The sequence below is a fragment of the Helobdella robusta genome, assembly GCF_000326865.2.
Source record: "Helobdella robusta unplaced genomic scaffold HELROscaffold_22, whole genome shotgun sequence".
NCBI classification, from domain to species: Eukaryota; Metazoa; Annelida; class Clitellata; order Rhynchobdellida; family Glossiphoniidae; genus Helobdella; species Helobdella robusta.
Window position 1 is genome coordinate 965,984 of NW_008704170.1, and position 12,287 is coordinate 978,270.

The window sequence follows — 12,287 nt, forward strand, 5'->3', positions numbered from 1 at the left end:
AAGGAGTGATGATTGGAAGGATATATGAATTAGAGAAAGTATGATCATAATTCAAAATATTTAACAACAGATTGAAAACATCAACAACAACAACATCACCATCAACAACAAAACAACAACGTCATCAACAACATCATCATCAACAACAAAACAACAACGTCATCATCAAAAATGAACTTTACAAAATCAACAACAATTGCATCAACAACATCAACAATTTAACCTGCCCAAATCAGTACTAATTATCATAAAAAACATTATCTCGAGACGTTTAACAACATTTTAAGCAGTACTAACAACAACAACAACAAAACCGTGGTAAATACATACACACAAATACACACACAGACACACACAGACACACCACACACACGCACACACAGAGAGAGAGAGAGGAGAGAGAGAGAGAGAGTGAATACACAATACACATCAACTTTTATTTTCTCGAAAAATTGAATCACACTCACACACACACACATACAAGCTCACACGCTTATACACACGCTGACACACACACACACACACACACACACACACACACATCTTCCATCTGTTTTTTGTTTGTTTACACTGCAAAGATCTGGTTGTTTCTCACCTCTGAAGTGAAAGAAGCGCACAACACACCCACATAAACAAACACACACACACGAACATACACACGAACATACACAAACACATACACCCACATAATCACACATAAACACACACACACCCACACAAACGATGGTTGTGTGGGTGACGACCTTTTTATGGTCGATTTCGGTCCTATTTCTGACTTTTATTAAAAAAATTTTCAATTTCTCATTTCTTAGATCCGCCATTGCGTACGTGCACGCACGTAATTCTACGCAATATGTGGCGAGGATCTCTCCTGTATTCGAGCTCGGTTATGTCAACTCTGAGACCAAGTGTCTTACCATCTGGCCGCCCAAAAAACAATTAAACTTTATGTTTTATGTTATATTATAAATTGAGTTTTGTTGTGAGTGTTCTTTGTCAAAGAAATATATAATTTTGGCAGCGTAAACTGCCTGGCCTGTAATAAATTCATATTTGTATGCCAGCTCGAACTTTCCAATGAAATGCTGATAATTTAAGAAACTAAAATTTTTTTTTTGTGTGTGTACGTGTTTGTGTGTGTACTTACGTGTGTATGTAATTGTTGTTTGTAGGAAAAATGCTTGTAGGAAATGAGTGTGTTTGTGTGTGTGTGTGTGTGTGTGTGTGTGTGTGTGTGTGTGTGTGTGTATGCATGTAGATAAATGTATTCTTGATCATTATTGTAGATTTATTGAGTTTACCCACGATGAAATAATGATTCGTGAAGATTATCTTGGAGTAAGAGAGTATTGTTTCGTCACGAATGTGTACGTACAAATTGTTTGCGTCAGGTGATGAACGGCAAGAAACACACAGCGAGTATTCATGAACATATGTGAATCGAAGAACCACACGTTGCAAGTGATATGATTGGCGCGTTCCTCTTGCGTTCGAAAGCGGCCACTACTAACAGTATACGGTAAGTCTCGATGAGTCTTTTTTATGTTATTTCCGAAAATAAAAATTGTATTGTGGTGTTTTGTTGGATTTCTACAATTTTTTTTACATTAATTGTTTATATTTCGATGTGAAATTAACAAGTGATTCAGTCTTGTACTAATAACCATCATCTCATAAATTTCCAGTGTTGCAAGATGAATCTTTCGAGGTGTTATTTTTACTTGGGAGGACTAGCAGGTCATCTATATGCACTATGCAGTTTCCGGTTGCATCAAAAATAGCATTGGAACAGGCTACATACCGCGTGAAAACCGATGGCACGTGATTGAACCTTTGCCACTTGCGCTACCACATTTGGAGGTCTGATAAATTCATCTTAACATTTATTTAGTATCTTGTGCTGGTGGTATATATTTCAATTTGAGCTGTGAAATTGAATCTCAATTTTTAATTAATTTTTTTTAAATATTTTAAGATAAAGACATCACCGTATTTTCAACTTCGATATATATTATATATATACAATATAATTTAATTATTTATATTTATATAATGATTATATAATTAATTAATTTATATATATATATTTATTTGTATCGGTTAGGGGATCTCACTGAATTTTCCTATTTGGTTACATTTATTTATCAAGAAAGCAAAAGAGGCGAAAATATTTATAGCAAGTGCCGGTTTTTATTAATATTTACCCATGGGTATTTCTCATTATATATATATATATATATATATATATATATAGATATATATATATATATATATATATATATCCGTATATTTACTTCGTCATAAAGTTTGAAAATCTTTAATATTCATAATAATAATTATAACAATGAAATAATAATGAAATAAAAATTGTTGGTGATAAAATGAAATCAAAAGGTGATCAATTTAATCGTTCGCCACGCTAAATAAAAAAATATACTAAAATATATTCCAACGATATTTATTATTGACGTAATGGCGAAAGTTAACATTTTTTTTTATTATCGATGTTTTTTATTGTCTGTCAAGTAATTTGAAAAATTTCAAAAAAAATAACATCCGTAATAATAATAAATTAATAATAATAATATTATTATTTTTATTATTATAAAATAATAAAGTGACGATAAAGTGTATCTCTTTATCAGACAGCAAGCGAATTTTCACGAACACACACACACACACAAAGACACACGCGCACACAGACACACGCACACATAGGCACTCATACACGCACACAAACCATCATAGTATGTTGACACAATGAACCAAACACCGAATTTCTTCTCTTCTATGTTTTGATCTTTATAAACGTAAAGCCACTAATCTGTCGTTCCGATTTTGATGAAAAATAAACTTTCACGTTGAAAAATCTGTAACACGCCACACAACACAGACGCTAGTAGCTCATTATAAGCCCATGTATAACATTTCTTCAGTTACGAACTGTCAGCATTCGAAACAGACCACCGCACAATGACAACGGCGGGAAACACAGCTCTCCTACTCTCTGAGCTAGCAAGTCAACTGTATCGTCATATGGATATCGTTAGATAGACTAAAGTTGTTAATAGTAACATTAGAATTTTTACTAAAATTAATTGGGAGTTTAATTTGAGTTTAACACGTACCAAATTACATTACACACACACACACACACGTACACACACACACATATATATTTACATGCACATCTGCACATCCAAGTTCCTTACCTTTATTCTTGCCATTGATATCAGAAGCAACAAAAAAAAAACAAAGAAAAAAACTTAATCAACCAGAAATTCGTTTATTCAGTTGAATAAATAAATGAATTTATTTGAGAAATTCAAAATACATCAAATCATATTGTTAAAATATTTTACATATTCAAACTTAAATATATTTAAGGAGCAAACATTGTCCTATAAACTCACTATATACAGATTTTAACACAAACACACACACACACATATATATATATATACAATAATTATCACAGCACACACACACACATACACACATCTACATCCTTACATACAATACATGTAAAACATTATGACGAAGTTATGGTAAGAAAAACCACAAAATTCAAAAAGCAGCAAACCATAATGAAATAAATTATAAATAAAAAATAACGAAGCCGTCTTTAAACCACCATTATATCATTATAATACAATGATACCAACCAAACGATTAAGTTCGTTATTGAGAGAAAACATTTTTGTATAGATATATAAAGTTAAACATTAAGCCAACATAATGATCAATCAAACTCGTCGAATATTTCCAGTTAGTAATGTTAATTAATTAATTAATTAATTCATTCATTCATTCACTCTATTCATCCAATTATTATCAGTTAAAGTATCCTTTCAATTAAATCAGTTAATCATTTGACAATTAAAATAATAAAATACTAATTCATCGATCGAGCCAATCAGCCAAAATTGGCATAATTAAACAGTAAACCATTCATTCATTCATTCATGAATTTCATTCATTCACTCATTCATTCATTCATTCAACCCCTCAATAACGTTTGGTAAACACAGTTGTTTAACTCACACAAACGAACACACACGAACGCACACGCATACAATCCTGTCAAGTACGGTTCATTCACATCTTCAATTCTAAATTCATTCCTTCCCTACATGCCAACTTCCAAACGCTCTCCGGTTCAACTAGCGACATCTTTTGTAGGATCAATAGGTATATCACATTTCACGATGTTACTATCACTGTTAGCTGCTTCAACGTTAGAAGCAGTAGCTGTGGCAGCAGCAGCAACCACATTAGTGGCAGCTAAACTATCATTCGCCCTGGCCTCAGCGATAATTGAGATAACATCTTGACTTAAAGTTTCTGCAGTCGTTCGTTGGCAGTCATTGCCATCGTCCTGATTCCAGCGACTTTTTCGAGGTTTTTGGTTCACATTTCTCTGAATAGGAACAAACTTATTACTGTCTGCAGCTGGTGGTGGCGGTGGTGGTGGTGGTGCATCTGTCGTCTGTCGTTCACTATTCACGTCTTCAGTGACGACACTCTCAAAGTTATTAACCTTTTCCACGACCAAACGATCGCCTTCAAAAAATTCAGACCATCCGTAGTCAGTCTCCCAAGTACTCTGCCTGTATTTGTTGTAACTGGCAGAATTCCTGGGACCAAAATGATTCCTTCTGAATCCGGCATTGCTGTTGTTGTACTCATCATTTAGGTTGTTGCTGCATGGCAAGTTAGTACGATTCCGTGGATTTCGGTTGTCGAAGTTTCGACCTCTCCAACCACCTCCCCGATTGTGGTTGTTATTGTTGTTGGGGTAGGAATTGTTGTAGTTATTGTTGAAGCGGTTGTTTCTGTTGTAGGGACCTTGGTCGTAGTACTGAACGTGCGCTGTGCCATCATCACCTTCTTCTTCACCATCACCTTCCTCATATGCCTCCTCAATGTAGGCTGAATCATCATAATTTTCATCCCCCTGCTGCTGTTCTTCTCCATCTTCTTCTCCCTCGCCTCCCCATGTTTCCGTCCACCCATCGTCACCCCCGACATCAGCAGTAGTGGCTGCTGTAGTCGCGTCATTGCCGACATCTTCAGTCCAGCAGGCATCAGTCCAGTCATTGTTAGCTCCATCATCCAAGGTACCATCATTTGCTACTTCCCAGTTTGAATTATCTCTACCCCAATTCTTTCTGCCTCTTGATTGCCCATTATTTTCACCCCAACTTTTATTATTATTATTATTATAATTACTGCTGTTAATATTGCAATTCCAGTTATTATTTCTTCTGTCGTTTTGGAATTTCCATCCATCGTTCTGCCCTCCTCTCTGCACTCCTCTGTCCATTCTTCTATCATTGTAAGCTGCGTTGCTGTTCTGCTTCCAATTATTGAAACCTGTAGAAAAATTTGTATCCGCGCGTGTGTGTGGTGTGTGTGCGTGTGTACCAAAGTGTAAGATTTTGTACAATGGTGTGTGCATGAAATAAATGCATGTTTGTATAATGGTGAGATTTTTGCATAACATTAAGACAATCTGAGCTAATTAGCACCAAAAATAAAATCATCTTAAACTCTTAATTAAACATCATCATAATTATCACCATAGAAAATTTTATCGCCATTACAATCGCCATAGCCCAAATCTTCAACATCATCATTCTCACCACACCATCAAAAAAAACCACCATAAATTTCATCACCATCAAAATCACCATAACCCTAAATCTACAGCATCATCCATCGTCAGCTCGCCACCAGCCAAAAACCCCTACCCGTTCTGTGTCCATAATTTGAGGCGCCATCGTGGGGTAGGGTGGCAACATGGCCCACACGATCGTTGGATGATGACGTCACGATGGGCGGTCTAGGCAAGTGGACACCGAATGGAGGCAGGGGCGGAGTGACCTTGAGCAAATGAACGAACTATTGAACGACTAAAATAGATGATGATTAGTTAATTAATTAATTAATTAATTATTCAGATTGAAACATGGTGAATTAATCGGAATTAAGGGTAATTAGATCAAATTAAGATGAATTAATTTAATAATTGATTAGACTAATCAGTCAATCAAAGAAACAATTAATCAATCAAACAATTAATCAATCAATCAATCAATCACCACATACATACATACAAAACACATTCATTGATTAGACCAATCAGTCAATCAAACAAACAATTAATCAATCAAACAAGTAATCAATCAATCAATCACCACATACATACATACAAAACACATTCATACACACAAAATACCCATGAATACACAAAATATACACACCTGAAGGGGCAGACCATGCAGAGGTGGGGGTGGTAGGGGTAGAGGGTGCAGGCCCACCATCATCCCTGGCAAAGGAGGCATTATACCTGACCGACAAATGAATGAATAAAAGAGTGAATGGTAATGTCGTTGTTTTAAAAATTTTCCAAATTATTTAACAGAGAATAAAAAGCATTGCAAAACATGAAACTTCTGTTTTCAAAAAACAAAAAAATTTTGAAGAGTTTTGCAAAGCAACAAAATGCTATTCTACAACAACAACACACGTTTAGACGACATTTTCCCCGAGATCGGGGGTTGCCGTGTGGCTACCTATGATGAAACCATTGTCACTTCTGTCATCATAAGTAATTTATTTGGCTAATTTTTACGCAGGACGCCCTTCCTTACGCAACCAGTTATAAGCGGTGGGCCTAGCCTTTGATGATCCAACATCACTCACAAGGCAGTGAGGGTCAGTTTAATGTCATAACCAGGACAGAACAAAATGCTATTCTAGCGACTGATAAATAGATAAACGAATACTAGAAATAACAAATAATTTGGTATAAAATAGACTAGTGAACAAAAGAATTATCAAAAACATGGATAAACAAATAAACAAACTTACAAACATACAGACAAACAAACAGACAAATAAATAGATTGACAGACAAACAGACAAATGAATATGGATAAACAAACAAACAAATAAATACAGACAAACAGACAGACAAACAAACAGATGGCAAACCGGTAAGTGGCAACGGGGGTCGAGGAGGAGGAGGGGGGAAGTTCAGTGGCATGGGAGGTAGAGGGGCGGGCCTATCGCTAACAATTGGTGGCTCCGGTTTCTGTTTCTGTTGTCTTTTCTGGAGAAGATCACCTATTTTGAAATGAGGAAAGATGATACACGAACGTACGTATTATACAGCACCACACATCGAATACAGGTCTCGGAAATAACACTAATCTTTCTTTTTTAATTAAAAACTCATTCGGCGGTTCATTTAACAATTAATTGTTCACTATTTAGAACTATACAGACATATGTATTAACATTTCTAAATTTTAAAAATATAACTGGGAAAGAAGAAAGACAGACGGGTGACGGACGATCAACAAATCAGCCCGCCTGGACACTAACTGGCGATAGATTGGGACAGGGACTCCTCTACGAGGACCCCACCGGCAGCTAACTCATCCAAGTTCAGAGACCCGTCAATTTGCGACCAGGGAATGTTCGACACCCCCTTCTCCGTGCTCCAGTGTGTCTTGAACTTTTCGACCTCCTTCAATCCAGCACCCATGGCCCAGGCAGCCTGCATGCAGAAAAAATTATGAATTATTATTATTTATTTATTTATTAATTTATTATAATATTATTTATATGAGCTATAATTAAATCTGGCATTCGTGTTTTCAGCCATTAAATAAGAGTCTAGTTATAAATATATGCATTTATATATGTGTGTATTTATAAAAGAAATAAACTATAAAGATCAACACAATCAAAGCAAATAAACAGCCAACAAGCCAATCAACCATCCAACCAGCCAGCCAAACCAACCAGCCAACAAACCATCCAACCAGCCAGCCAACCAACCGGCCAAACCAACTAACCTTACACTTACTGCCACGAAGTCTGAAGTCTCTCAGATGTTTCAGAGCTCTCTCAGCCTCTCCTCTCTGACTGAACTGAATGTAGGAGCATCCTCGAGGAGGTATCAACTGCGAGTGAGCGTGTGTGTGTGTGCGTGTATGTGTGTGCGCGCGCGCGCGCGTGTGTGTGAATGAATATGAAAAGGTACTAGATGAAAACGCGAATTATTTATTATCATACGAATCAGTATGATTGATGACAGTTCAAAAATATTTCAAATGTGACATCAGATGTACACTTGCATACATACACTTGTTGTATAAATACATTGTACAAACATGCTGCGACATACAATAGACGCACAAACATTCAAACATAGATACAGACATACAAATGAACACACAAATGTAGACTAACATTCATAGAGACGATACTTCCAAACTTATGCAGTTCATTTCTCAGCTCCTCCTCAGTAGTGTGCTTGTTCAAGTGCCCAAGCCAGATGGTGGTAGAACGAACTGTGAGTTTGTATGTTTTTGTATGTGCGTTTGTATACGTTTGTATGTGTGCATGCTTATATGCGTCTATGTATAAAAGTATTTACAGCCACAAACAACAGCCTACAAAACAACAATTCACAATTAAAACTAACCACAAACATAAAAACAAAAGCAAATAAAACAAAACACCAAAGCAGTATAAAAAAGAAAAATAAAGAAAAAAAATTAAAAACAAATGTACAACACCAATCAAAGCCAAAAAAACGCGAAAAAAAATAATTACACTAGTCTTGCAACGAAAGCTAAAAAACTACAAAAAAAAAACATACTGAGAACATGTTCAGGTAGGAATGGTACAGATGGTGCTACTTTCTTCTCTACAGATCTAACACCATCATCATCACTGTTATTCCTCCTTCTCTTCTTTCTATCGAAACCGTCACCGTTGTAATCATCATCAGTATTGGTATTATTATTTCTTCTTCTCCTTCTTCTACCCTCATCATCATCATCATCATTATCATTATTATTATTATTATTATTATTATTATTATGATAATAATAATTATTATCATTATTATTATGGTCATTTCTTCGTCTCTCATCATTGACGTCGTCGTCGTTTAGGATGTCACTATAATGAGAATGTCTTCCCCTCTTTTCAGGACTGTTTGACCTATCTCTAGTCCTTCATTTGAAAATTATTTTATTAAAAATAATTTTATTTAAAGTTACAATATTTATTGGATTATTTCATAATTTAATCAAAAGTTATTTTATTTAAAGTTACTGTATTTATTGAATTATTTCATAATTTAATCAAAAATTATTTTATTTAAATTTACAATATTTATTGAATTATTTCATAATTTAATCAAAAATTATTTTTATTTAAAGGTACTATATTTATTGAATTATTTCATAATTTATTTATAATAAAAAAAACAATAGGACAGAACAAAATATGAAAGAAAATAAATGAGTTTGGATGTATGTGTTTGTTTGTTTGTGTCTGTTTGCATAGATTTATATATACGTGTAAACGTATACATGTTTGTGTCTGCTTGTACACATTTGTATACGTAGGTGTATACATATTTGTGTTTATCTATACACGTCTGTATATATATGTGTGTGTGTGTGTCCGTACGTTTGTATGAGTGTATGTATGTGCCTTTGTAACTGTTTCTACAAGTATGTGTATGTGTTCATGATGTGAATAAGCTTATCTGAATTTAAAACATTTTCATCATCATAATGACTAACATCATAAACAATAAAAGTAATAATAATGATGATGATGATGATGATGATGATAATAATAATAATAATAATAATAATAATAACCTCCTTTTCTTATCCATCGACTTGGACCTGTGAGATTTAACTCTGCTTCTGATGAGTAAAAAAAATTTTTTTCAGCATAATTGATTACATCAATTAATTAATTAATAATGGGAACAACAAAATCATAATAACAACAATTAAAAAAGAACAATTAAAATTAAAATGAGAAAAAACCCACCGATCATCATTAGGTGATCTCCTCCTTTTCCTTTCCATCCTTCTCTCACCTCTGTAGCCTCTAAAATTGGCAGTGACATCATCTTCTTGGTCGTTGTAGCTGTCCTCTCCAATGACTTGATGGTGGTAATAATGCTGCGGCTGCAGATGATGATGCTGATGATGATATTGATCTCGTCTTCGGTGTTCTTGTACATACAAGTTTTTTTCGCCATCAGTGTAGCTATTATTATATGAGTTGTTGTTGTTGCTGAAGTTGTCATCATTGTAATGGGTTGATGTCGCCGGTGCAGCGTAACTGATGTCACTTCCAAGTGGCACGGTCTCAATGTAGGTGTCGTCGTCGTCATGCATCTCGCCTTCCTCCAAATCCATCGAGGTTTGTTGTTGTTGTTGCTGCTGCTGTTGCTTATTATCATGCAAGTCGGAGTCTAGAGACGTGTTGAGGCTGTTCATCCTTTCGTTGACAGGAATTGATGTCGAGAACTGTTGCTCATTGTGCTGCAACCTACCAAGTAATTTAAACCAGTTTTCCATTTATTTATACTTGCAACATTTCTACCATTTTTTCATTCATTCATTCATCCATCTATTCCTTCAAATCCATTCAATTATTTGTTCAGTCAATCATGAACCCACCCGGACAAAGAAGAAGATGATGGTAACTGGAAGGCAACATTGGAGTGGGAGTGCATACTTATGGACATCAAATTATTCGGCAGCCTACTTGCCAATCCGGAAAACAAAGAAGGTGGTGAAGAACGCAACGACGGGGGTAACAATGGAGGGGGTACGGGGGCAGGAACAGGTTTCACGGCACTTGATGGTAATGTCGGAGAAACCAAAGGTGACGCTGATGTCACTGGGGATATCATCTGCGGAAGAGACGGTGATGACGTCGTTGGTGACAGCACGTAAGAGTTCTCGTGTTTTTTTTTATGATGATCTGGAAAATTAGACGACAACGGAAAGACAGTTAGTGACGATTTTTCCTCTTTAGACGTCAATGTCTGCTGCTGTTGGTGGTGGTCGGTTGCAGATGACGATGGCTGAGCTTGCTTCGACCTGTACATGTTGATGATCTGTGTCAGCTGTGGAAGTAGCTGTGGCTGGCTGGTAGCTGCCTGTTGAAGCAGCTGCTCGACTGGGACAGCCTGTCATTTTAATTTTCAATAGCATTCTAATGAGAGCAACAAAACATTAACCAAATGAAGGAGAAAAAAATAGAAAAAATGAAAAATCACGCACATCAGCTGCAGCAGACTGCATCAACTGAGTAAATGCATTGATAAATTCCGACTGCTGAAACGTTTGGGGTTCTTGTTGTGTGTCACTAGAGTTGATGTTGTCATCGTTGTTGTTGTTACTGTCATTATTATTGTTGTTGTTGTCACTATAGTTGATGTTATCTTCTGATGACACATCGTTGTTGGTGTGTTGAGGTGACATCGACATTGATGGAGTTGTCTTCGAGTTGTCTTCTGTTTTTAAAATGACAATTTTTTTATAATATAATCCTGTTTAAAATAAAATTCATATTTTGATAACATTCAAGTCATAATAAAATAAATTTAATTAAAAATCTTTGTTAACAGAATAATTCTAAAAATAAGATTGAGATAATTTACCAGAAGAATCTTTTTCAATGGTCTCGAGCAACTTCTGAACAGTGTCTGCAGGAAATGTGGAGTTCTTCTGCCACAGCTGGAGCACTTTTACAATTTTTGCCTAATTTAAATTTAATATTTCATAAAACCACTAAACATTAAATTACCCATTTTCAATAACTTTGATAATTATTACAAATTTTTACCATTACTATTAATTTTTACAATTGATTTGATCATCTCTAAATAAAGAAATTTTCAGAATTACCTTTTCTTGTTCTTGGCAATGCAGAAAATGTTCGAATGTCCTCGACAAGTTTCTCAAAAACCTCTCTGCAAAGACATCCTTCTCCTGTCCATATTGGTGGTGGGACTGCCTCACAATGGAGTCCATCACATACAATCCAGGTATTTTGTATTCTGCAGGTGACTGCAAGTAAATTTGGTTTACAAACATTTCAAAAAATTGTTCATACCATAGCTTATAAAAAAAAAAAATGACTTGACAATAAAATTTTAAACAAATTGGTAAAATTACACTTCAGTCAAACTTACTTTGAAAACAAACTTTTCAACAATTTGTACTATGTGCTTGTAATATTTTACACTCTTTAAAGCCAGTTTCGTGATTTTTGCCATTTTAGCCCTTGACACCGGAGGCTTTGACTCGTAGAGGGACTGGATCTAAAAAATTTAAAGTAAATTTGCAACTAACACAAAAAATGTCCTAATTTTCCTAATCGCAGCGAATTACGAAATTTTACTAAATTAACAAAAATCCAACAAACCTCCTCGCTGAATGCTTTTA

The 12,287-nt window shown here is 35.1% G+C and overlaps 2 protein-coding genes across 2 annotated transcripts; both read right to left on the minus strand.

Annotated features, from left to right (window-relative positions):
- Window positions 1–801: 801 nt before the first annotated feature.
- HELRODRAFT_191512 (hypothetical protein) lies at window positions 802–7,555 on the minus strand (the record flags this gene model as incomplete). The annotated part of the gene is made up of 8 exons (XM_009018614.1): window positions 802–920; window positions 1,722–1,845; window positions 2,945–3,024; window positions 4,165–5,376; window positions 5,754–5,886; window positions 6,267–6,352; window positions 7,000–7,131; window positions 7,393–7,555. The coding sequence occupies 8 exons, from the start codon at window positions 7,553–7,555 to the stop codon at window positions 802–804; spliced, it is 2,049 nt and encodes a 682-aa protein (XP_009016862.1).
- On the minus strand, window positions 7,388–12,157 carry HELRODRAFT_78476 (hypothetical protein; the record flags this gene model as incomplete). Its single annotated transcript, XM_009018615.1, has 6 exons — window positions 7,388–7,567; window positions 7,869–7,976; window positions 8,266–8,366; window positions 11,501–11,600; window positions 11,748–11,909; window positions 12,035–12,157. Coding segments are annotated over 6 exons (774 nt in total), but the record flags the coding sequence as incomplete, so codon positions are not given.
- Between the last annotated feature and the right edge of the window lie 130 nt (window positions 12,158–12,287).